General features: G+C 37.9%; 2 protein-coding genes and 1 long non-coding RNA gene across 4 annotated transcripts; 2 read left to right on the forward strand and 1 right to left on the reverse strand.

The window, feature by feature from the left end:
* Positions 1-4577: 4577 nt before the first annotated feature.
* Positions 4578-10501, reverse strand: LOC113299887 (solanesyl diphosphate synthase 3, chloroplastic/mitochondrial-like). 2 transcript variants are annotated; one of them, XM_026548984.1, is made up of 11 exons: positions 10291-10501; positions 9932-10012; positions 9702-9773; positions 8959-9084; positions 8754-8840; positions 7750-7821; positions 7069-7154; positions 6309-6471; positions 5880-5969; positions 5425-5523; positions 4578-4893 (listed from the first exon to the last, which is right to left on the reverse strand). In XM_026548984.1, exons 1-11 carry the CDS (start codon positions 10306-10308, stop codon positions 4714-4716), a joined length of 1074 nt encoding a protein of 357 aa, XP_026404769.1. In that variant the 5' UTR covers positions 10309-10501; the 3' UTR covers positions 4578-4713. The 2 variants fall into 2 exon arrangements, with proteins under 2 accessions (XP_026404769.1, XP_026404770.1); XM_026548985.1 differs by having other exon boundaries at positions 4671-4893; positions 10105-10501.
* Positions 4792-6439, forward strand: LOC113299888. Its single transcript, XR_003335239.1, has 2 exons — positions 4792-5130; positions 6266-6439. It is a non-coding gene; the product is annotated as an uncharacterized LOC113299888 (long non-coding RNA).
* Positions 10502-16499: 5998 nt separating the features above from the next.
* LOC113293505 lies at positions 16500-18065 on the forward strand. Its single transcript, XM_026542122.1, has 2 exons — positions 16500-16625; positions 16962-18065. The coding sequence occupies exon 2, from the start codon at positions 17010-17012 to the stop codon at positions 17799-17801; it is 792 nt and encodes a 263-aa protein (XP_026397907.1). The 5' UTR covers positions 16500-16625; positions 16962-17009; the 3' UTR covers positions 17802-18065.
* The last annotated feature ends 4260 nt before the right edge of the window (positions 18066-22325 follow it).

Raw genomic sequence — 22325 nt, forward strand, 5'->3', positions numbered from 1 at the left:
TCTTCGGTGATTGACCATACCAAAGCTTCCCATTCGCCATGGAAAGAAGCCCACAACACCTCATTGTATTCATATCGTTTCAAGAATTCCTTCTTTTCATTTTCTTGTTTTTCCACCGGTAGTTTAGCAATATTGTCTAATTCTTTCATCTTAAGTGGTTGAATTATCGGCTGGCATTTTTTCCTCACATTGCACCATATATGAAACGTGCAAAGAAATTTGAAAGCATCCGGAAATACCTTATTAATAGCATACATCAATGATGAATCTTGATCGGATATGAACACTTTAGGAAGAGCACTCTCCCGGAAAATTAACTTCAATTGTTCTAACCCCCAAACATAACTCTCTTTGTTCTCGTTTTTCATGAAACAAAAATCCACGATGAACGGTGCCTTTGTCGACGTATGCCCAATAATGTTCATCAACGGCATCTCATATTTGTTAGTTTTGTACGTGCAATCCAATATAATAACTTGTGGGAAGCATTGAGCCAATTGGACGCATTCCGGGTGGGCAAGAAAAAGGTGTGTCACTTGACCAAATTTATCCAACTTCTTTTGGCAAGCGCAGTTATGCTTCACCCCTAACCACATCACTTGTTGCATCACCATCCTACCTTGCAAATTGAGTCTTCTAATCTTATTTCTTGCGTTGTAGATAGTTTGCATAGTCGACTTGTTATTCTTGTTGCCTTCTTCAATTTACTAAGAATCCTAGACGGTGGAATACATCCTCGTGTCATTTTATCCACTTCAAGCATCTCGTTGGGTTTAAGTCGCGCTACTTTCGCATGTCCATGAAGGTCACGTGGACATGGGTGGTTATGACGACAATCCATATCTTTATTCATAACCCAATATTCATCATCTTTGTTCAAGGTATTATTCTTGTTATTGAGGTTGAAAACGATCTTGAAAGGGAAGTTTCTTTTCTTCGTCTTTCTCATATTCTTTCTCCCGGTCTTCCAAACATATACAGAACCCTTTCTAGCCTTGCTATCGCCGGTTCCACTTCACCCAAAAATCAATTCAAACCGATCCCCTAGGCTTTGTTGTCCTTTAACTTGTACGCAATTTAGCTTCATCGCGTGTTCCTCATCCCACGCCACTGCTTGGGGTTTAGTTTTTCATCTCTACATTCATTCAACACAAATAATTAGTAAAAAAACTTCGGAACATTCCGACAACATTAAGGTAAAAAACAAGTTCTTACGTACCAAATCATTTTGGAAGTGATCCCTAGTATCTTCGTGAATCATGTCTACGGGATCAGGTTGATTTTCCATCGATACGGGTCCATCAAGCACGATCTATGAAGAATAACACAAGGTAAGATACTATAATGAAAAATCAATGGAAGGGTTCGGCTAGTACAATAATACATAAAAGAGCAGAACCTATCACATTTACAAGGTTCGGCTATTACGATATTCACAATATGTGCCGAACCTGTACAAAATTCTTAACCAAACAATACTTAGGAATATAAGTTATAAGGTTCGGCTTATATTCTACTTGATGAAAGAGCCGAACCATATAATCCCAAAAGGTTCGGCGCATATGAATTTATCAATATCAGCCGAACCTTGAATAAATTTTGTTCCAGAAGTTACAATGTAGGGTTCGACTACTTAGTTGTTATTTATAACAAGCCGAACTATTGTCTAGAGAAAGGGGTTCGGCTACTAATCATAACACTTTCAGCTAGCCGAACTGTTCATCCATATTCGCAGAACCTTAGTGAAAAAACCCTAACTTTTGATGATTTTAAGCTACAAAGTGAGATTAAACATAAGATAGAAGTGTAACTGTGTATTAGAAGCATTGGGTTCCTCATATATATATATATATATTCATCATCAAGGTTTGGCTCATAAAAATCATCATCTTGAGTTTGAGTTTGAGCTTGATCTTGAGTTTGTTTAAAATCATTCTCATAATCTAAGAAATCAGCCATTTACGGATCATTGTTGTAATTGATATGTATTTTCCTAGGTTTTTTAGATGAAGAATTACCCTCCTCATCCATTGAATCAAATACAATTTACAAGTTTTTTTCTCACTTTCCCCTTCTACTTCTCTCCAAAAAAACCTAACTTTTTTTTTCTTACTAATTTTTTTTTGTCTACACAAATTTATAACTAAATAATCTTAAAACTAATCACTAATCAGAATTATTTAAAAAATTATCAGTATTAACACTAATCCTAAAAGGGCAGATTTTCCATTACCAAAAATATTTACTTAAGGGGTTTCTGATTTTTCTATTTACACTCCTCTTTTGTCTTTATTCAGTATGCCCTGAAAGTTTTATATATTCCCTAAAACAGGGTTCTTTTCTATTGGAAGTAAGGCCTTTTGTGTAGCTCTTTACAACAGGCATAATGAAGCCCATCCAAAGCTTTTTCCTCCAGTGTTAAGAAACCTGTTTTGAGGCATACTGAATTTTTTTGAGGCATACTTATTTATTATCCCATCTAGGGTGGTTTTATAAGGGGTGTCTAAAGGTAGTACAATTACCTATATATATATATATATCCTTAAACAATCTAATTACTAGAGTGCCCTTATCCTCAAAAACCTAAAATCAAAAATCAAAATAACCTTTAAATTTAAACATCTTGGACTCCAATTCAATCAATCAATCAAAGGAAACACAAATCAAAGTGAGAGATGTTGGAGTGCGAAATCCAAATCTCAATTGCTCTTAGATGTATTTTAGAATACATTTGTAAAAAACTCATATTTTTTTTATTGATTTTATTTTGTTTGATCGATAAAATATGATTTCAAAGATGAAATTAGGATTTTCAGAAGATCAGTTCGGCTGATCTTGGAATATCAATTTTGAGCCGAACCTAGTATATGATTTAGAGAAACACTATGTTCGGCTAATGCGATTTTGCTAGATTTTGTTCGAATCAACCGAACCTAAATTCGTCAGTTACAAAGTGAAGTTCGACGAATTACTTGTCATTCGAACCTTTGTTTTTTAAAAATACATCTGGGTTCGGCTAACAACGATTTTGTTCGAATCAACCAAACCAAAATTCGTGAGTTATAGATTAAAGTTCGGCTAACTTGTCAGCCGAACCTCTGTGTTCCGAAAATATACTTAGGTTTGGCTGACAAGTTGTTAGCGGAACCTAGGTATACTTTCGAAACATAGAGGTTCGGCTGACAAGTTATCAGTCGAACTGTTCATCTGGTCAGTAGATTTGGGTTTTACAAATTCAATTTTTTTGAAAGATTCAACTTATGAAAAGGACATTAGACCTCGTATAGAAGTTTACCTCTGATTTGAATCACACATTTTGGTCACTTCCAATCACCAAAATCTCAAAACCCAAGTTCTTTTTCACTTCTTCTTCTTCCTCTTAAAAATTCCAACTCTCTCACATAAATTTGATTTCTCTACTAATTTAACACTAATAACTTAATTTTTAATCAATCCTTAAAATTCCTAAATCAAATCTAATCATAATCATTAACACTAATTATGAAGAGGTAGTTATGCCATTATCAAAAAAGATGGATACGGGGTGATGTTGTTTTCTATTTAGTGACCCTATTTTGGTATTATTTAGTATGCCTCAAAAAAATCCAGTATGCCTCAAAACACGTTTCAGTTTTAAGTGAAAAAAAAGAACAAATAGAGCTGAAGAGATTCGAAACAACGACACATAGTCCATAGGACTGACGAGTTGGTGCAATTTTTTGAAACTACGTATTGTATATTGACATCTAACTAAATCAATTTGTAAAAAAACTACTCTTTTACATTAGAACGGACCATAAAATTCTGGTTTAACGGATGATTCGATTCTTGAAAATAGAAAACGATTTTTTTGAGTTTTCTCATCATAGTTTTGTTTTTCTTAGTCAAGAGAAAAAAAAATATGAATACTATTATATTATGTTAATTGGAGAAAAGTAAATTCGGCTATATAAAAAAAGCCCTATAATCAAGTTCTGACAAGGCCCTTTTAGACTCTGCTTTTGTTGCTTCTATGGATCATTTTGAAATTTGGTTTCCAAATTCATTTTCATCTTCTGAGTCTGAAAATTACTTCTTCCTAATCTTCGATTGATGACAGTTAAACCAGCAAAAAAATAATTGAATCCAAATTACAGACCTAGAAGAACATGCCATGTTCCATTGTTATTCTTTCTTTGCCAACCAGCCTATAATTGACGCTACCATTATTTTTTTTCCAATATGTAATATTGTTAACTTAAATGGTTTCCTAGAGTAATTTCACATGAGAACTGAACTGAAAGACAAAGTCTATACATTTGTAGACAAGACAACAAAAATAGAGAGAGTGACAACCCAACGTCCATGCACCAAGTAATTACACAATATTATCATAATGAGGTGAAGCTCCAGAACCATAATCTCAACCCCAATCTTTGAGTTCAGTGTCTTTCCAGCTAAGAATTTGCACCCAGGACAACTAGGTTTTTATGAATCCTAAGAGCAAATTACAACTGGAGCGTCATTAAAACTGATTTACAATGTCTTTTGGGCACTCTAATGTGACCCAAGGTTCAGCTATCCAACACCACTCAGATGTCCATCAGTCTTATAGGTGATAGCATTCAGCTTTCCAGCTAACACGAAAAATGTGGCCGGACGGAGATCACTGCACTTTCCTACGAGAACAGGAATCTGTACCTTGCAATATGGCAGAGCAGGATGCTGTCCATGTTACCTTTTTCTTGTAATGACTAACCGAGTTAGATCAACAAGAGCTTGCCTTGATCTTCTGACGTCCGCATTATCAGTCTTGGGTAGAGATTTGATGGCTGCAGCAGCTAGATTTGCATGCTCAGATGCCAATTCAATAGCCCTCTGTATTCCATTACTCTTGCCAAGGATTTCAGAGGCCTAAAAAGTTTAAGCAAGGCATAAAGTTAAGAAGTTGTAGCAAGCAAGATATGTGGACAGGTGTGAATATATCACAGTAGCGTTGCACAATGATCAATCACTATATTGCAATCCTTTCTCTTATTAACATACTTCATTCACTGATCAGTTTTACTTCATTTCACTTCCACTATGTATGCTTACGTAACAGTCGATGAAGGCAGGGAAACTAGTTTTATGTACTAGTCAAGATATAAGGTTAGTTACTATCAATTCAGCTACAATTATCACTAAGCAAATCATCAAGATATAAGGTTAGTTTTATGTACAGGCTTTTATTTAAGTGAATGTGCAATATCAATTACTAGACTTTTGGATACACGTAAAAGTGGCAAAGAATTTGGAAAACTAGTGATGGAAGACAATGCATAAATATAAAGAAGAAAACAGATGTTGTCGCTGGATTTTTTGGATTGACTTTAGTATCCATGGTTGGGTTTGTTTCATACAAATGAAATGGTGGAATGTTAAAAAGTAGTAATGTTAGCTTACCAGATCAACATCAGCAGGATTCTGGAAGCCTCGATCCACAATTTTACATAACTGAGGGAACTCTTCGATGGCGAACAATATTGGAGCCGCTATTATCCCCTACATATAAAATTAACTTCAATGAGCACTGAACTAATTGCACTGCTATATAAGATATTCATCACTTTTGGTATGGTCCAAAAAGTAGGAGTAAGGTGGTCGAGAATAGGATATCAGGACTGTCAATATCTATCTGTCAGAGTAATATGCAGCAATCTTGCACTTCAATACCTAGTAGGCAAACAGTTAAGAAACAATGGAGACTCGGGTTCACATGGAGAGAATCAATGGCTTATTTTTGGTAACATTATTTTGCATGAGTATTCATACTCCAGCTAATTTAACCCAATATAGTACATCATCCTAGTCGTCTCACTTCCTAAATCAAGGCAAAAAAGTAAGAGCAAGAGGATTACATGGCGAATGGCAGACAAGGACCCCTTTCCAAGGGAAGCTGATGTGCCAGTGAAATCAAGCACATCGTCAATCAACTGGAAGGCCACACCCTGAAAAAGATGAACGATTCTCAATAATAGTTACCAATAACAAAAGAAGTAAATAGCAAGACGGTCTGTGATGCATGAGAGACCCCTACTAAATCAGTTGTAACCCGAATTTCACTGGGAAACCACAATAGAAAATTGGACAGTTGAATGAAGGGGAAAAAATAGCCTCTATCACTATCAATTTTGTCTTTGGAGAAATAGTGGATAAGCCCTATGATAGGACACCTTTATCTTTTTCACGTTTTTTTGTTTTACAATGGCAAGATGATATTCATTGAGTTAATTTTTCCTTGCAGAAACATTCTAGGAGAAGCAAAATTTGAGATGACAACAACTCACCAGATTCCTGCCGTAGTCATACGCTAACATGGAAACTTCTGCTGTTTGTCCTGTGATAATAGAAACTGCTTGGCAGCTGTTCGATATCAATGCTGCCGTTTTGTTATACGTCTTTTCCATATAATATTCCATACAGCAACCAAAAAAGGAATCATATAACGAACTGCAAGAGAAGTCCACGTGACCAAGACAAACATTAAGGTGTGATCGATGTTGATAACCTTGAAACTGATACGGGTAGTGATGACGATGGATAACAATAAGTACCAAAAACACTCAGGGACGAGAAGAAATACGGAGACGGATAAAAACAACAAATTGGTTCAGGTTGTTCTGAGGAGGACTCATAGGTCCTCAAAAAAACTTTAAGATGATGAGAAATTGATGGTGGCAGTAATGCAAGCAGAACAAAAGGATGATTATCTTGACAGCGGTGGTTTCCAAATTATTGCTGGGTCGACACAAGGAAACATGACTACCGTTTCTGATACTTGCAGACACTCCATTACTTTGCACATATTGGTAGATGCTATGTTTACACGCACATGATACATTTGGAACATAACGTGGCGTTCTAGGCTAATATCTTGTGAGTGTTTGAACACAATTTTAACTGTATATATAACAATTTAACATCCAGTAGTAAAAATTATAATTAAGAATGTATCAAATCTGATAGACGTACCCATATCTGTATTTGCTTTGTCAATGTGTTCATGTTTGTTACAAATAGAGAGAATAATAAGGAAGATTGGCATACCTACATCTTTGCTCAGATGCAGCGGTCATTTGCATGGTTTCACCAGTAACCTGATGCTGAACAGACCTTGAAATCAAAGCTACAACCTACATGGAGATGTTGATGATTTGGAAGATACTGATTTTACTAAAACAAGGAAAATATGTTGTGTCAACTGAAAAGTATACCGAAAGGACAGGAAGGTAAATGGTAATACACTATGTAACAAATGGTATCAACCTACCAGGGAATGCAAGATGCAAGTGAGAAGAAAAAAAATGCCTTAATTTCGTAGGATTCTTTACCAACCATTGAGCACAACTAACAACATTGAACACTAACAGAGACACAAAAGGGTGATGAGTTAATGCTGTTGTAAAAGCGCTGACAAGTTACACCCTTTCGTACTTTTGTCGGGAATTTGACCGCATATTTGAAAGAAAAAGGGGTCAATGCGATCCCAAAAAACTTGAGTAACTGAAACTATAATAAGGATACATAGCACAAGTGCACAACCATAGTTGCAGACTGATGTATGGCCATATTTAACAAGACTTACTAAAATGCGGAAGGAAGCAAAAGCAGACTGATCAACTAGCTAGGACATAAAACAGTATCTACACCATGCCAAGATCAATTCCATGGACTTGATCTCCTAATCATATTCATGTATTACCAACAATATACTAGCTAGTAAAGTACCTCATTATTGCCTAAAGAAGTTAGAGCAACAAGTGCTCGTGAAAGCAGAACGTCTCCTGCCAATACAGCCATCTGCACCATTAAGAAGCAGAAGTAAGGATACAACTACGGAAAGTAATTTCATAAACTAAATTGAATATACCAACCATATTCCACACGAGAAAACCCATAATATAGACTTGCAGTCATATAAAATGCGTATCTCATAATTCCCATTTTAAATGGATAATGATACAATATCCAGGACAAGATGGGACTTCTCCACTAGGTCAGCATAGGTTAGGTACTCTTGCTGACTATATTGGATCCAATAAAGCATGACACCCCCTTGAAAAGAGTTGAGGTGCTTCTTTTTAATTGTTTATCAGAGGTATCATTTTTCATATTTTCCTCTTCCATAACCCTTCGAATATTGTGCTCATTCAATAAGAGCACTCCGAAGAGCATGATTTCATAACTCTGAAAGTCTGAAGCCACAGTGAATGAGATAGGGCTGATTCTGCTGATTAGAACTCATGTTGATAAGACAAAGAAGTTTAAATCCGAGCGAGTCTACACTAATTCTGAGCTAAGGCAAAGTGAAAGGGAAGAATTCGAGTAGCAGACCAGCAGTTTATGAATCAAAAAAGGGTTAGATGATCTCAGCCATCCAATTAATAGATATATCCGTCCACGAACTGCTGATTAACCTAACTTTACCATCTAAAGATGCTAAAGAGTAGAAGGCTACAATCATCTTTAAAACAACAACAACCAGGTCTTTAGTCCCGAACAAGTTGGGGTTGGCTACAATCATCTTTCTGGATAAATTTTTATCAGGACAATCTACCAACTGTAACCCATCCTAATGGGTCCTGATCACTTCATGGAGCATGAACATCTGAAATAAGGTAACAGGCAATGATCTACCATCTGCTTAAGAATAGTGGGAGTTTCACATGCAAATAAGCAGGTGAAGCAATCTCGTATTTTATTTACAACTAAAATTTATGCATATTATATACCTTATTCTCCATGAAACAATTTAATGAACCAATACCACGCCTTGTCTCGGTATCATCCAAAACATCACTATGAAGAAGACTGGCTGCCTAGCACAAGAAATGAATCAATTGAACTCCGTAATTAAGGAGTATAACATTAACTTATGAGTATGACACTGACACCAGAAGCATATATGATCATCAAAAATAAATTTGAATAACTTACATGGATCATCTCTGTGATCACAGCAATAGACAGTTGTCTATCGTACAGTTCGTTATATGACGTCTCAAGCATGCCATCAGGAGCTAAGGTTGACATATTCAAAGCAGATGCCATCAAGAGTATAACCTGTATCAGAAACATATCCATATTAGTTACGTTAGATTCATTAGAACTATGTTTATGTAGCTTGATTTCATTAAGGTACATCTCGAGTCTAAAACTTCTTGTTTTCTGAAGTAAACCGTATTTTGTTGACCAATTGTGCTAAATATATGGGTTGGACAACGTTTGCAGCAAAATACCTTAAGAAGTTAATTTTCTTGGATAAATAGATAAGTCCAACTACTACTGCATCGTCTCCATGAGCTTCATCCCTACGGAATGCATACAAAAAGGTACAACTGAGGCATGCTATTATGGATAAAGCTCTAATACTATTGTACAAATGACATAGCAGTCATTCGTTCCCTGAACTGGTATTGTTGTAATCAAACACTTGACTGATTGGTCTGGCTTTTATAGTTGTGTTGTATATTTCACTTGGCTGGATAGTGGAACTATTTAGACAGAGCAAGAAAACTGAAGGAAAACTCAAGATAACATAAGAGATATAGCTCAACATTTAGGAGATTGTTCTTTACTTAACAAAGATTTCCATGACCACAGCACGACAAACAGAAGGAATCTCTCCATTTTGGAAACAAGGAAATAAAAGATTTAAAATAGGCACTTATAGTTCCTACCGTGGGACGAAATTTCTTTCTTTCTGCCCCCATCTTGAAGAAATCCCCAGCAGCTGAGGCAAGCATAGGGACCTGTATAAGACGAAACCAGATCATTACATTATAAATCTCCTCCTTTTAATGCAGCAAGAGACTGTCTCCAAGTAATCTTAAAGTCCTACATTTTATTCCATCCACATGTACACATGGCCAAGGCCAAGGATGTAACAAAAAGGGAATAGATAAATCACCTCAGCAGCAAACGTACTCTTTAATCTACTAGCCACAACTAATAGATCATCAGCCACAAGGGAATACGGGTCCAATTGTTCCTGCAAAACACCATGTAGACTGCATCAATAACATGGAAGATGAAGGTTAAAGATCCGCCTTAAATTCTAGCCAAGTACATTACAATTGCTACCTCAATACTATCTTTCTTTATAAAGCCCGTCAACCATTAGTTTAACTTAAGTAACATCATTTGGAACCAATCTTCTAAGACACAATTTCTCTAGGCTCTAACATTTGAGTCGTCCCTCCTTCGATTATGCTTGCACAACCTCAAAACAGTAAACAAAACAGAAAACTTAAGATATTTGGTCCAAACCTCTCTTAGGAATTTCATCAAACACTTCCTGGGCTTACTGTACACTCTCCTCTCACTACAGAACTTTATGCATCAAGATATTGGAAGGACTCCCATTTTGAAACTATAGAAATTTGGCTGAAACCCGGCATTTTAAAACTCAAGATAGAACCCCTCTGGTGCCTCCACAAGAATGATAAGGAACTCGGAATCCCATCCAAAGAAAGTTCCGGTGGAATAGAAATCAAAATGCTAGATGAAAAAACTAGACAGTGTTAATTATACATGACCCTGTATGGGCCACAACATTGAAGAACAAGCAATGTAAAGCCCAAACCCAATATCCCAGTCAAAATTTCCTTTATAAGTCATAGGCCGTCGACAGGTGCAGAAAGTAAGCTCAAGCTGTCTCGAACTGCAACCAAGTAAGAGAGTTATAGTGTTTCATGATGCCTAACCTCAACCACGGATCTGTTTTTTTGATGAAATCTGGGGCCATGGAATGCACGAAACCCACACAGATAAGTTCCTTGGCAACCCAAAACCTGATAACACACAAAAACGGAAATCATGAAGATTGGATTGCATGTCGTGTGCATGGGTGTTTCACATCTCTCTTATATAAAAAATGGCAAGATAACAGTTTACATCCATTCTATATCACCATCAGTATAGTTTGCCAGTTTTTGTATATTTAAAGATTTGAAAATGGATGAGAGCTTACGTACCTTGTAAGTAGTAGCGAATATGCAAGGAGTTGGGTAAAACTCGACTGGAGTTGAAGAAGACAAAGTAGTAGTAGAAAATGTAGGAAAACAACGAGCTTTTGAATTTCTCAATACCCATCTTGTAGACATGATACAAGAAATCAAGAGGAGCTGAAATCAAACTGACAAGTGCATATGTATATATACCAACAACTTTTTTTTTTCCTCTGACCATAAAGCACTCAATGCGAATCTTGCCTGCAACCTAATCACGCATTTCACTACGTAAAATGCATTCCAAGTGACACATTACAGTTCAACTACCTGGGTTGCGCATCCTGCAGGCATGTTGGGACGTGATAGCACAAAAACACTTTGTCATGATCTTTTCTTGAACTAGTGTTGTACAAAAACACACTTGATCAAGAAAAAAAAGAAAGAAAAAAGTTGAACCCATCTATGGTGGGTTCTTATGAGCATGGAAAAGTCATGAGTTTGCCACTTTTACACCCATTATGGGCATGGTAAAGTGGCAAACATGCGTGGCTAAATGGTAACTTTGCCACTTAGCCGGACCATGTCGAGAAGTTACCGACCAGTGGAGTCTCGACCGCTTGGTCGGGAGTGAATCTCCCGATAAAGTCTCCATCTCTGTCGATCAACACTTGATCACTGCATAATAAATTCAATAAAAACCCCACCAAACACAAACGAATAAATTTTTATTTATAAGGATTCCACAAAACATAATAAAATATCATAACAAGTGATAAACCACCAAGGTGACCAAATATAGTAAACAAAAACTCCAATCATTATTTGAGATCTTTAAAAACTCCATATGGAACAAAATTGATATAAAAATCCCAAATATTTTTAAATAAGTAAATTACATCCATTTCATTTCTAAAAAATAATAACATCATCCATATGTATTTTTTTCTTTTTCTACTTCTCTTCGTTAAATTCAATCTTCATTTTACGATTGATCAACAACACATCCGCCTCCTTATTTTCGTTACCTACCAACACCAGCAACACCTTCTCCTCCTTCCACACACCACTGAACCCACTATCATTTTCTGATCCTCTATCTACGCCAGATCCGCGTCCTTTTCGTCCTACTTCCCCACCACCAGTATCACCTACACCTTCTTGAACTCCAATACAATCAAATCTCATTTCTAATCCACCTCCACCATTTTCATCTCCAATTTTACGACCTCCATCTACTATAAGGAAAAAGTCAGGTAAACTCATTATATGTCCAGATCCGCCACCAACAACGCCTTCTCCTCCTCCTTATATCCTCTACAAACATCACCAACACCTCCAGATCATCATCGTCGAAAATCATCAGCAAAAAATAATGATATATCATCATTTTCAATACTAGGTTTTGTGTTGGTGAAACGTCATAAAAATGACGGAACCAAATTTGGTCAAATATTACAAAAACTAAACAACGTTGAAACCAATTTTTGTATTGGTGGAATGTCAAAAAACTGATGAAACCAGATTTGGTTTCATCAAATTTTATTAAAACTTCTAGAGCATTGCTCGGTCGAACTCGCATTCGTTGCTATCTCAAGCATGTTTGTCAATGTTAGTGATCAAAACTATAAGTTTTGATTTCTAGCCTATTATAGATAAAGGTCTCGGAGTAGGATAGAAAGTGTAGTTGAGCTCAACAACTCCATGGAAATCATCATACAAGACAAATGACTACTCAAGGAACTGGTAAAACTCGACTGGAGTAGTAGTAGCGAATAAGAAAGGAGTTGGGTAAAACTCGACTGGAGTTGAAGAAGAAGTAGTAGTAGTAAATGTAGAAAAACAAAAACGAGCTTTTGAATAACTCAGATTTCTCAGTACCCATCTGGGAGACATGATTCAAGAAATCAAGAGGAGCTGAAATCAAACTGACAAGTGTATATGTATATACCAACAACTTTTTTTTTTGTATATGCAATCAAAAAAAAAATAATAATAATAATTAAAGCGCGCGATGCGGATCTTGCCTGAAACCTAATCACGCATTTCACTACGTAAAATGCATTCCAAGTGACACATTTCAGTTCAACTACCTGGGTTGCGCATCTTGCAGGCATGTTGCGATGTGATAGCACAAAAACACTTGGTCATGATCTTTTCTCGCCTGATGTGTTCTTCTAGTTTGTTGTTGCTGTTGATTTGTTGCACCTCCTTGTTGTGTTGTTGTTGTGTGTCATATGAGATTCGACAGAGGATGTGGTGGTAGATATTGTCAGGATTTTTTTAGGGAATCACTGACAACCGCGAAATAACGGATCTTGAGATATTATGATGAATAGTAAGTAAACCAAGCACAAGCAATTATGAAAATACGAGAAAGATAAATCAACTCACAAGACACAAGATTTATAGTGGTTCGACCAATACATACAACTTGTATATATTGTCTACGTCCACTTTGAGCCGCACCAACTCAAATCCACTATGAAGAAAAAACGATTACAACGTCGTGTGAATCCCAACAAACCCTTGGTTACACCACAACAATTATCCGAGATGATAACCTTGTCTCTTGTTCCTCACCAATGTGCTCTCACAACGAAACCCTAGCTTTTGCCCTAAAAGCTATACAAGAAAGAACTCTCTTTTCTCTCTACAATTGTATTCGCTCACAATTTATCCACACAATTCTACAAGGCCTAATTACCTATTTATATAGGTTACAAACTTGGCCACCAAGAATTCAAGCCGGTTTAGAAAACCCCTTCCCTAAATAACCACGGCTAACTTTAGGAAATAATAATTAGTCTTCAATAACTAACAGATATAGGCCATTGTAGGGGTTGTTCCGAGACGTCATGTGATCAACTGGTTGCATATGAGATCCCAAGTTTGTCGGGCCCGAGTACATTCAAACAGGCAATGTTGAACTAATTCCGAGCTGTTGTTATAGACCGACATAATAATATGTCAATCTGATAAAAGGAAAAATTTCAAAGAGGCATAACCTAATAATATGATTTTTTCTTCAAAAATGAAAACATTAACATAAATATCCCACCGGTTCCTGAAAATAAAAACTACATCAACTCCACGTATTAGAGTTTTCCGACATCATCATGTGTTTACACTGTAGTGAGCGGCGAAGTTAAAAGCTCGACTAAAGGAAAGCAAAATCTTGTTAGAGGTTGTAAGAAAGCAAGATTAGGTTTGGAAAAAAATTTGGGTTCGAAAATTATGCCTGGAAGCCCAATGGCAAGGGGTGGCAAGTGCACGCCCTTGCTGTTAGCTGATTCGCCACTGATTGTAGTAAAGGATGTTCTTGTCCTTTTATTTCTTATTTTTATTGTTTTTTTGTTTTTTTTATTATTAAAAATTCGGAAAATGGGTCATTTGTCCAAATATTTTTAAATCACGGTTCAAATGGACGAGTAAAAAATAGTTTGGGTGAAATGGACAAAAAAAATTTAGCAAGGATGAAACTGGATTCATCGTCGCTTAAATTTAAAAAATAGCAAGGATGAAACTGGATACATCCTGTGTAAATTAAAAATAAGAAAAAATATTTGGAAATGGGCATGATGAAACTGTTCACATCCTGCTTGTTTTTACATTTTTGTCAATTTAAACAGTATCAAAATCTAACTATCATTTTCATCCAGAAATTATTGATTTTGGCCTTTTTAACTAATTTTGTGTTAAAAACTTGGGAGTTTTTCTGGGGAAAAAAAAAAACAGAACAATATCTGAACTGAGGTGGCTGGCCTCACCATTGTGCATTTGTGTGCCATTAGAGGCCTCCCACTAAGCAAACACAACAATGACAACTGAAGCTTCCTATCTATCTCATTTGTCTTCGTCAATGGGTCCAGCAAATCAGTGGTCGTTATTCATGTCGAACTAAGAATATAATATGTACTTGGATGGAAGGAATTTATGATTTTGGTTGTCCCGGGGGAATACGCGGGAGGGATAACGTTTACGTTGGCAATTACGCGGGACTCTGGATTTTTTTTCAACACGTAGATGAAAGAAATGTCCGAGCGGCAGCAAAGAAACGCAGTGCATCACATCCATCCAGTTTATCCAAAACAACAAGTATGCGTGTGTATCAAGAACGGCATCAAACATTCCAACATGCACCCATCACCACCATTACTTGGAAAGCTCATTATATAATTATTTTCTTGACAAAAAGAAAATCAAACCTAAAAGTTAACCATGCATCATGAAATTCAAACAAACAAAATTTAGCTGAGACTCTTTGCCTTTAGTATAGTATTGGATCATCATAACTTAAAGTATAAGAAGGTTCCTGGATCTTCATTGAATAAACAAACAATGATGATCAAGTCGTACATGTTTGAATATCTGCAATCCGCTGATGCCAAATCGACATATCAACCAGTAGTGCCACGTACACTGACGTTTTGTACCGAGCTCTATCCCGACAGGGGATGTGACGGCTAAGGAAAGGCTTCTCTGCATCTGGATTTGTAAAGGTGAAAGCGGGTCCAGTGGTTTGTTTAAAAAGGGAAGCAAAGTCTTGTTAATTATATTCGGAGATTAAAGTACCATAATTTATTACCGATTGTGGTAGTACTAAAGATAGAAAAATAAATAATTTTGACAAAATTTCATTTTAGGACCAATATTCATTCGGAAGTTAAACTTATTACCGGTTATGGTGATACCAAAATTCAGAAATGGAAGGATTTTGGAAAAATCTCAATTTTGGGACACTATATATTCAGAAATTAAATCAACACAATTTAATACGGATTATGATAAAAAAAAAAACTCCAAAATAATTTCTGCTAACAATAACTACCGAATCTATGTTTAATTTCCGCTGATTGAAGAGTAATTTTGTCATTACGAAAAAAAAAAAAAAAAGGAGTGAACTCAATTTAGATTTGGGTGACCCTATTTTATTTTATTTTTGGCTCCTAATTCCTTTAGGATGGCCCCTAATGACGCCATGTAAAAGAAACATCAAGTATTCTTGAATCCTAAGATCAAATATCCTTTCCAATATTTTTGATAAAAATGAAATAGTAAGTTTACTGTATTACATTCTTCGATGAAATTTAACCTTTCCATCCATCATAAACAATAAAGAAAGGTTAGGATTAGAAAAGATTTTTTTCTTTTTGAAGGTAAAGATTAGAGAAGATGGAGTGATTCAAAGTACAGCCTGGGTTGATCACACAGTTTGTACCGAGTGAAACAAAGGGGTGAGACTCCAAATCGCCTAACCAGGATTTAGCATTGGTTGGATACTTGGCAGGTTGGGTCCCACCCCTTAGTTTCACTCGGTAGAAACCGTTGGAGGATTTCCACGACGTACTTGTCCGTTTTGAGGATGAACGCGTGAAATTAACTAAAAAATCTACAAACTTTCTCGACAGTTGACGTAAGCTCTCAATGACATCACAAAACATAGTGGTGGTTGTAGGGTAATCTCGTAATCTATAGATTTCCTTTGTAAATTTTCTTGTCTATAAAATACGGTTTGTACTTGAAGACCAAATTACATGGTTTTTTCTATAATCATACTTTGAGTTATCGATAAGACAAAACTTTACAGGTACAAATTTATCCAAGTTTGATTATCCATTCAAGGCTTTCCATCCAGAAGTTACTTCTTTAAAGGTACTAATTTATTAAAGTTATTAGTTCTTCGATCTTCAGTTAGAATAGTCTTTCGAAGGCTCCCAAACATGGTTTGGTTCTATGGGATCTTCTTCATAACTTTTTAAAGCAGGGTATGTTTGTAAAGTCGTTCATGATCTACATCTCATATATAATAAGCTTAATAATTTAGCCTATCCTACACGTTCATATAGTATGATAATCATATGTTTTTCTTTTTGATTATTTCATCAATTACTGGTGCCGTTTCTTCTTTGTGTTCTTCTGCTTTTTTTCTAGTCCTTTTTGTTTTTCTGATAATTAAAAAAATACTGCTTTATTTTTTTTGTTTTGCAGGTAGGGAACACTAAGGATCGAAACTAATCTGCTGGTTGGAAAAAGAAAATGAAATACACTGAGAGGCGCCATCACAGTCACTCATGTAAGCTACACATGACAAACCACCAAGAAAGCCCGTACATATGCGATGGTTGCAATCAAATAGGTTTAGGCTTAAGCTTTAGTTGCGAACGATGCAGCTACGACCTTCACCCGGACTGTATCTCGGCAAGCTCTTCAATGCGCCATCCATATTACAAAACATCTAACTTCAAGTTCCACGATCGTCCACCTGGAGTACGTGAACGCTTTTGTGATGGCTGTGGCGGAGATATAAAAGGCTTTTCTTACCACTGTGACCGGTCCTGTCGTGATTTGCATCCATGTTGCAGCAAATTACCGAGTCAGATTGAACATGAAGGTGTAAAATTACTTCTTCAGGAGAAGTTGGCTTCAAAATGTTCATGGTGTGGAAAAAGAAGATTATGGGACCAAGTTACTGGTTGGTCTTACGTTTCTACTTGTGACAGCTTTCAGTTTCATGTAAACTGTGTTAAGGAAATGCTTGTCAAGTTTTGGGAGAGTCGTCACTTCAATTGTGTTAATGCTGCCAGAATTGAGTTTGGGGATAATGGCCGTGATAACTGTGATGATGGGCGCAAGAAGAGTTTGGCAATGGAGCATAGTGTTGTAGGAAATAGAGAACGTCGCATGGTTATTTCTACGCGGATACAAGATAAGGTCCAGAAATATTGGAGGATAGCAAGATTGGTAATGAGAATGATCGCGTCCACAATTTTAGGTGATCCAACATCTGCAACTGCTTGGCTCATTGAGTCTCTTGTTTCATCAGCTTGAACCCCAGCTTGACGAGGACAGATACATAAAAAGCTTCAGTTGTCATATTGTTGTGTTTGTTAAGTAGGGAGCCTCTAGTGGCACATAGCGGTGGAATGGTCAGCTCATCGGTTCATTTTTTTTCACTGCGGTCGTGACCGTTCACCCCTTTCTGGTTTGTAATTATTATTATTTTTTTTTGAAGCATTTGTAATATTTATTAGCCATTTTGTTGTTTTAATCAGATGCGGGATTTTGTGATTTTAAGGATGATTTACATATATGTCTACCCATTGTGAATGAAAAAGGAATAATAATTTCTCTTTTCCCCAATTTGAACTCCCATATTTGATAAATTGGCTACCAATTGTTTTAGGTAAACCAAAATTCATATAAAATATATTACGTTATTTTTTGTTTTAGTAATCGATCATATCGGCACTGATATTTAGTTAACCCCTAAGCAAACTGATACCCTGACGTTGTAAAGTCTTCCTATCTCTCTCCTTTTAAACGCGGCAGGAAAAAATAAAATAATAAGTCAAAATGTCGCAAAACAAAGAAACAGAGACGTTGTCAACAATTTCATAGGATTATTTTGGATTTATTTGGAACATTTCCCCTCAACTTCCTCTCGTCAGTGATTCATTTTCTTCTTTTTGTAAATTCCTACTGTGAACAGGTAAATCACGAAGGCATCTATATGTTCACAAACAATGTTCGCAGTCTATATACATACTCGCATTGATGAGACAATTGCATTAATTTCTTGGCTCAAAACCTTCGGGTTTATCATAGCCTCATCTAATGTCATCACCAGAGGCGTTCACATAGAGGAAGATAAAGAAAACGAAGTATAAAAGTAAAACTCGTGGAGTATCAAATGAATGTAAAGTGCTGAAATGTAAATAAGACTGGGATTTATGTGGTTCAGCACTAAGGCCTACATCCACGGGGTTGTCGTTTCATTATGCATTGATGATTACAGAGGTAGTCGAATGACTTTGGAGTTTACACAGGTCTGTGAATTGTAAAAGGTAAACTTACACTCACAATCCTTCTCTCTCTCCCTTTTCCCTCTCTCTTTTCTGATCCCCTCTCTCTTGGTGGAGAGGGGGTATTTATAGGGTTAGAGTGTGGGACCCGTTTCTGAGGGCCGTTGGAACCTTATCTTCTTGTGCTTTGTGTCCATCACGCGGAGGTCTTCTTTCATTGCTTGATCAGGCAGAGTCGTCCTCGTTCGTTCCACGGGTTGATCGACACGTACACTGCTCAGAGTGTTTAATGCGGGTAGTTGAGACGCATGCTTGTGTCAGACAAGTGTCTTTTTCCCCTTTCACGTCCATGTCAGTCAACCTTCTCTTCACCGTTGATCTTGGCTTGTTTTGGGGATGAGATAAAGTAACTTTTCGGGAGTTATTTGGTGCTCCGCAGTACATCGTGTTTTTGGTATATCTTTTAACTTCTGCCCTTGGATTTGTTCGGGCAAAGATCCGACGTCGACAGGATGGGCTTCTTGGCTGTGGGCGTGTGTCATCATGTTTTGATGACTTGGTCCGCATGCTCTCCACGTGTCTTCCCACATACACGTGTTTAATGATGAAATATGTACACACAATTTGCCCCTTTTCTTCGGGCTTGAGTGTTTAGTGGGAGCATTGAAGAAAACAGACATTACATATTCCTCCTCTCTCCTAATAACTTCTCCTAGATACTTGGGCACGTTTCTTACTCGTACATTAACTGCTCATTTAATGGGCACGTTTCCCATTCCTCCATTAACTTCCTTCTCTTTCTTTCGAGTATATTAAGGAGAGGAGAGAAAATTAATTTCATTCTTCTTGAAAATTAATTTCATTCTCCCTGTCAGACTTCATCCTTTGTTCTTCAACCATTAAATTCTCTCTGCCCTAACATTAATCACGCTCGTTTCTTCTTTGTTTCTGGTTTGTTCTCTCATTTGTCTTATTTTTGGATTTTGCTTGTGGTGGTAAGGTTTCTTTTCTTCGTTCATGTTGTTTTAAGTTTTGTGTTGATTGTGTTGATTGTAAATTTCCTGCTGCTGTCGTACCTTGTTTGTGATGAAGAACATCTTTTGATGCATGTATGCTAGTTTGCCCCTGTTCTTCTTCTCAAGTCGAGGAGGCCATTGTTTCAATTATATTGATTGAACTGTTAAGTTTAGGATTTTAGGGTTTTAGGTTATACATGCATGTATGCATGTATGCTAGTTTTAGGGTTTCTGGGCTATGTTGAGATGAACTGTTAATTTTGTGGTTTTTTTATCTTTGGTGATGCCCTCGTGTGTGCTTCTAACTTGTTTTTTCTACCTCCTCGCAGCCATGTCTGACCGTCCGCGGCTTCCTTATCAAACTCCGGCTTCCAGTCTGCCGAGATCCCCTCCGCGTAGAGAGTCTAATACATCTCCACATGGGGGAGATCTCTCTAAATTGTCGCAAATGGATCCCCGCGGTAGTAAAGTTTCGCCTTCTTCTGGGACGAAGGCCTCTCCTCCTAAGAAAGGGGATCCATCGAAGGGTCCTTCCGGGTTTCGATACGCTGCCATCCGTGCTCCTTCTCGTCCTCGTGATGACTCCAGGTGTACGCAGACACCTCCTCGTGATGGCGCCTTCGATATTCCCCCTCTTCGTTTTATAGTGCCCGTGCAGAACCCTCTGCCGCCGCCTCCAATACTTTCTTTTAAAGGGAAGAACTCCAAAGGTGGTGCGTCGAGAGCTGAATCATCTAAAAATCCTTCTTTCAAAAGAAAAGCTTCCGAAGCTTTTGTTGGTTCGTCCGATCCCGCGGAAGAAGAGGAGGCTGCCCCGGTGATACGCAGCGTTTCGGTTAGCAAGAAGAAAGTCACGTTTAAGCACATTGACCTTGAAGTTTTCAAGGAAAAACATGAGCTTCAGGCCTTCGAGGTTCGTTTCTATGCCCCTGAGGATAATATTACTTACGAGCTCATCTCGAAGTATCAGTTTGCTGAGTTTCACCTGTTGACTACGGTTGGAGCCTTCGAGGCGGGTCTTATGCTGCCGTTGTATAGGTCTGGTGATTCCTTTTATTATAACATGATGGCTGGTCGAGAAGGCTCGTCCACCAATACTCATAGTCGTTCTGTGTCGCAATTGTCGGGGAACTATCTCCGTGCACTGAGGGAATGCTATATGCGGAGTAAGGGGGAGACGACGATGACATGTTACGTTCCATATCCCGCTGAGAGGGAGTGGTATACTCCTGAAAACTTCAACAGCTCCTTTGGGGATTATGTCAATAGTAGGAACCGTAAACCGTGGAGCGTTAGTCTTCGTAACCTCGCTGCTCCTCGGGGCGAAATTCGTCTCTTAAGTGAGGTGAGTGATGCCGAACTTAAATACGTTCCAGGCACCGAGGGGTCGTCTCAGCGGAAAATTTTTCCTGCTCGTGAAAGGATCAAGCGTGACCATGATTATGAGTGGCATGCCATTGTCATTGAAATTGTTGGTCCTTGGGCGTACGGTTGGATTCCCGGTCCGCGAGGTTGGCGTCCTTCTGAGAGTAGCAGGCCTCGTGATTCTCCTCCTGCTCGTTATGGAGATTTCTGTCCCTGGCGTTTAAATTTCGAGGGCATGAACTTTCCTTATGCTCTCGACGTTGTTGATGGAGACGAGGAAGAGGGTTCTGGTGTTATACTTCCACCGAAGAGTGCCGCTACTACCAAGGTATGGTTATTACAGATTCTGGCCGCGCCCCTCCTTTTTTGAAAATCAAACTGTGTATGAGGAAATAACTCTTTTTGTGGGACGTGTATTGGTTTGCAGGTGTCGAAAAAGAAAAAGATTGGGCCCAAGCAGTCTTCTACCATCGTAACGGGTGAGGATGAGGTTCATGAAGAAGTTACCAGTCCGGTGATCGAAGAGTTTGCCGAGGATGAGGAAATGTCTGATGGGGAAGAACGCACCGATACTTCCCATCCTGTTATGGAGGAAGAGGTTGGTGCGGGTTGTGATGGTGTTGATGGGGGAAATAGTACCGTGGTGGCCGAGGGAGGTGTTACCGCAGAAATGTCTGATCCTGCTGGTAATAACCCTGGTGATCCGGAATTTATCGGAGGAGGTGAGGCTGCGGAAACTCTCCCCACCATTTCTCAAGGGTTCTTCTTTGACAGGATATATTCCGCAAGGGAACTCTTTGATGATGCCCTCGGTTTTCCCAAAGATTTTTCTTTACTTTCCCCCAATGATAATTGGGACGTGCTCGGGGATTTTGGTAAGGAAAATGTTGTTGTTCAGATTGAGGGTGCGGATGATCCTACTGCCCGTGGTGGTGCCGAGACTTGTGCTGATGGGGAGATGACAGCAAATGGGAAGTCTGTGGTTGACTCACCTTCCGAGGATTTCCCTCACTCGCTGATGTTTGAGGGTGAAGATGTCATAATGGATTGGATCAAGAAAAAGAGTCTGTTGTTTGTTCCTCATCCTGCCCTGGTGGTTGCTGGCGAGAAAGATTCTGATGCTTATACTCGTCGGATGATGGAGCTATCTTCCGAGGCGCGTGTTGCCG

Source organism: Papaver somniferum, chromosome 7, assembly GCF_003573695.1.
Source record: "Papaver somniferum cultivar HN1 chromosome 7, ASM357369v1, whole genome shotgun sequence".
Taxonomy (NCBI): Eukaryota; Viridiplantae; Streptophyta; class Magnoliopsida; order Ranunculales; family Papaveraceae; genus Papaver; species Papaver somniferum.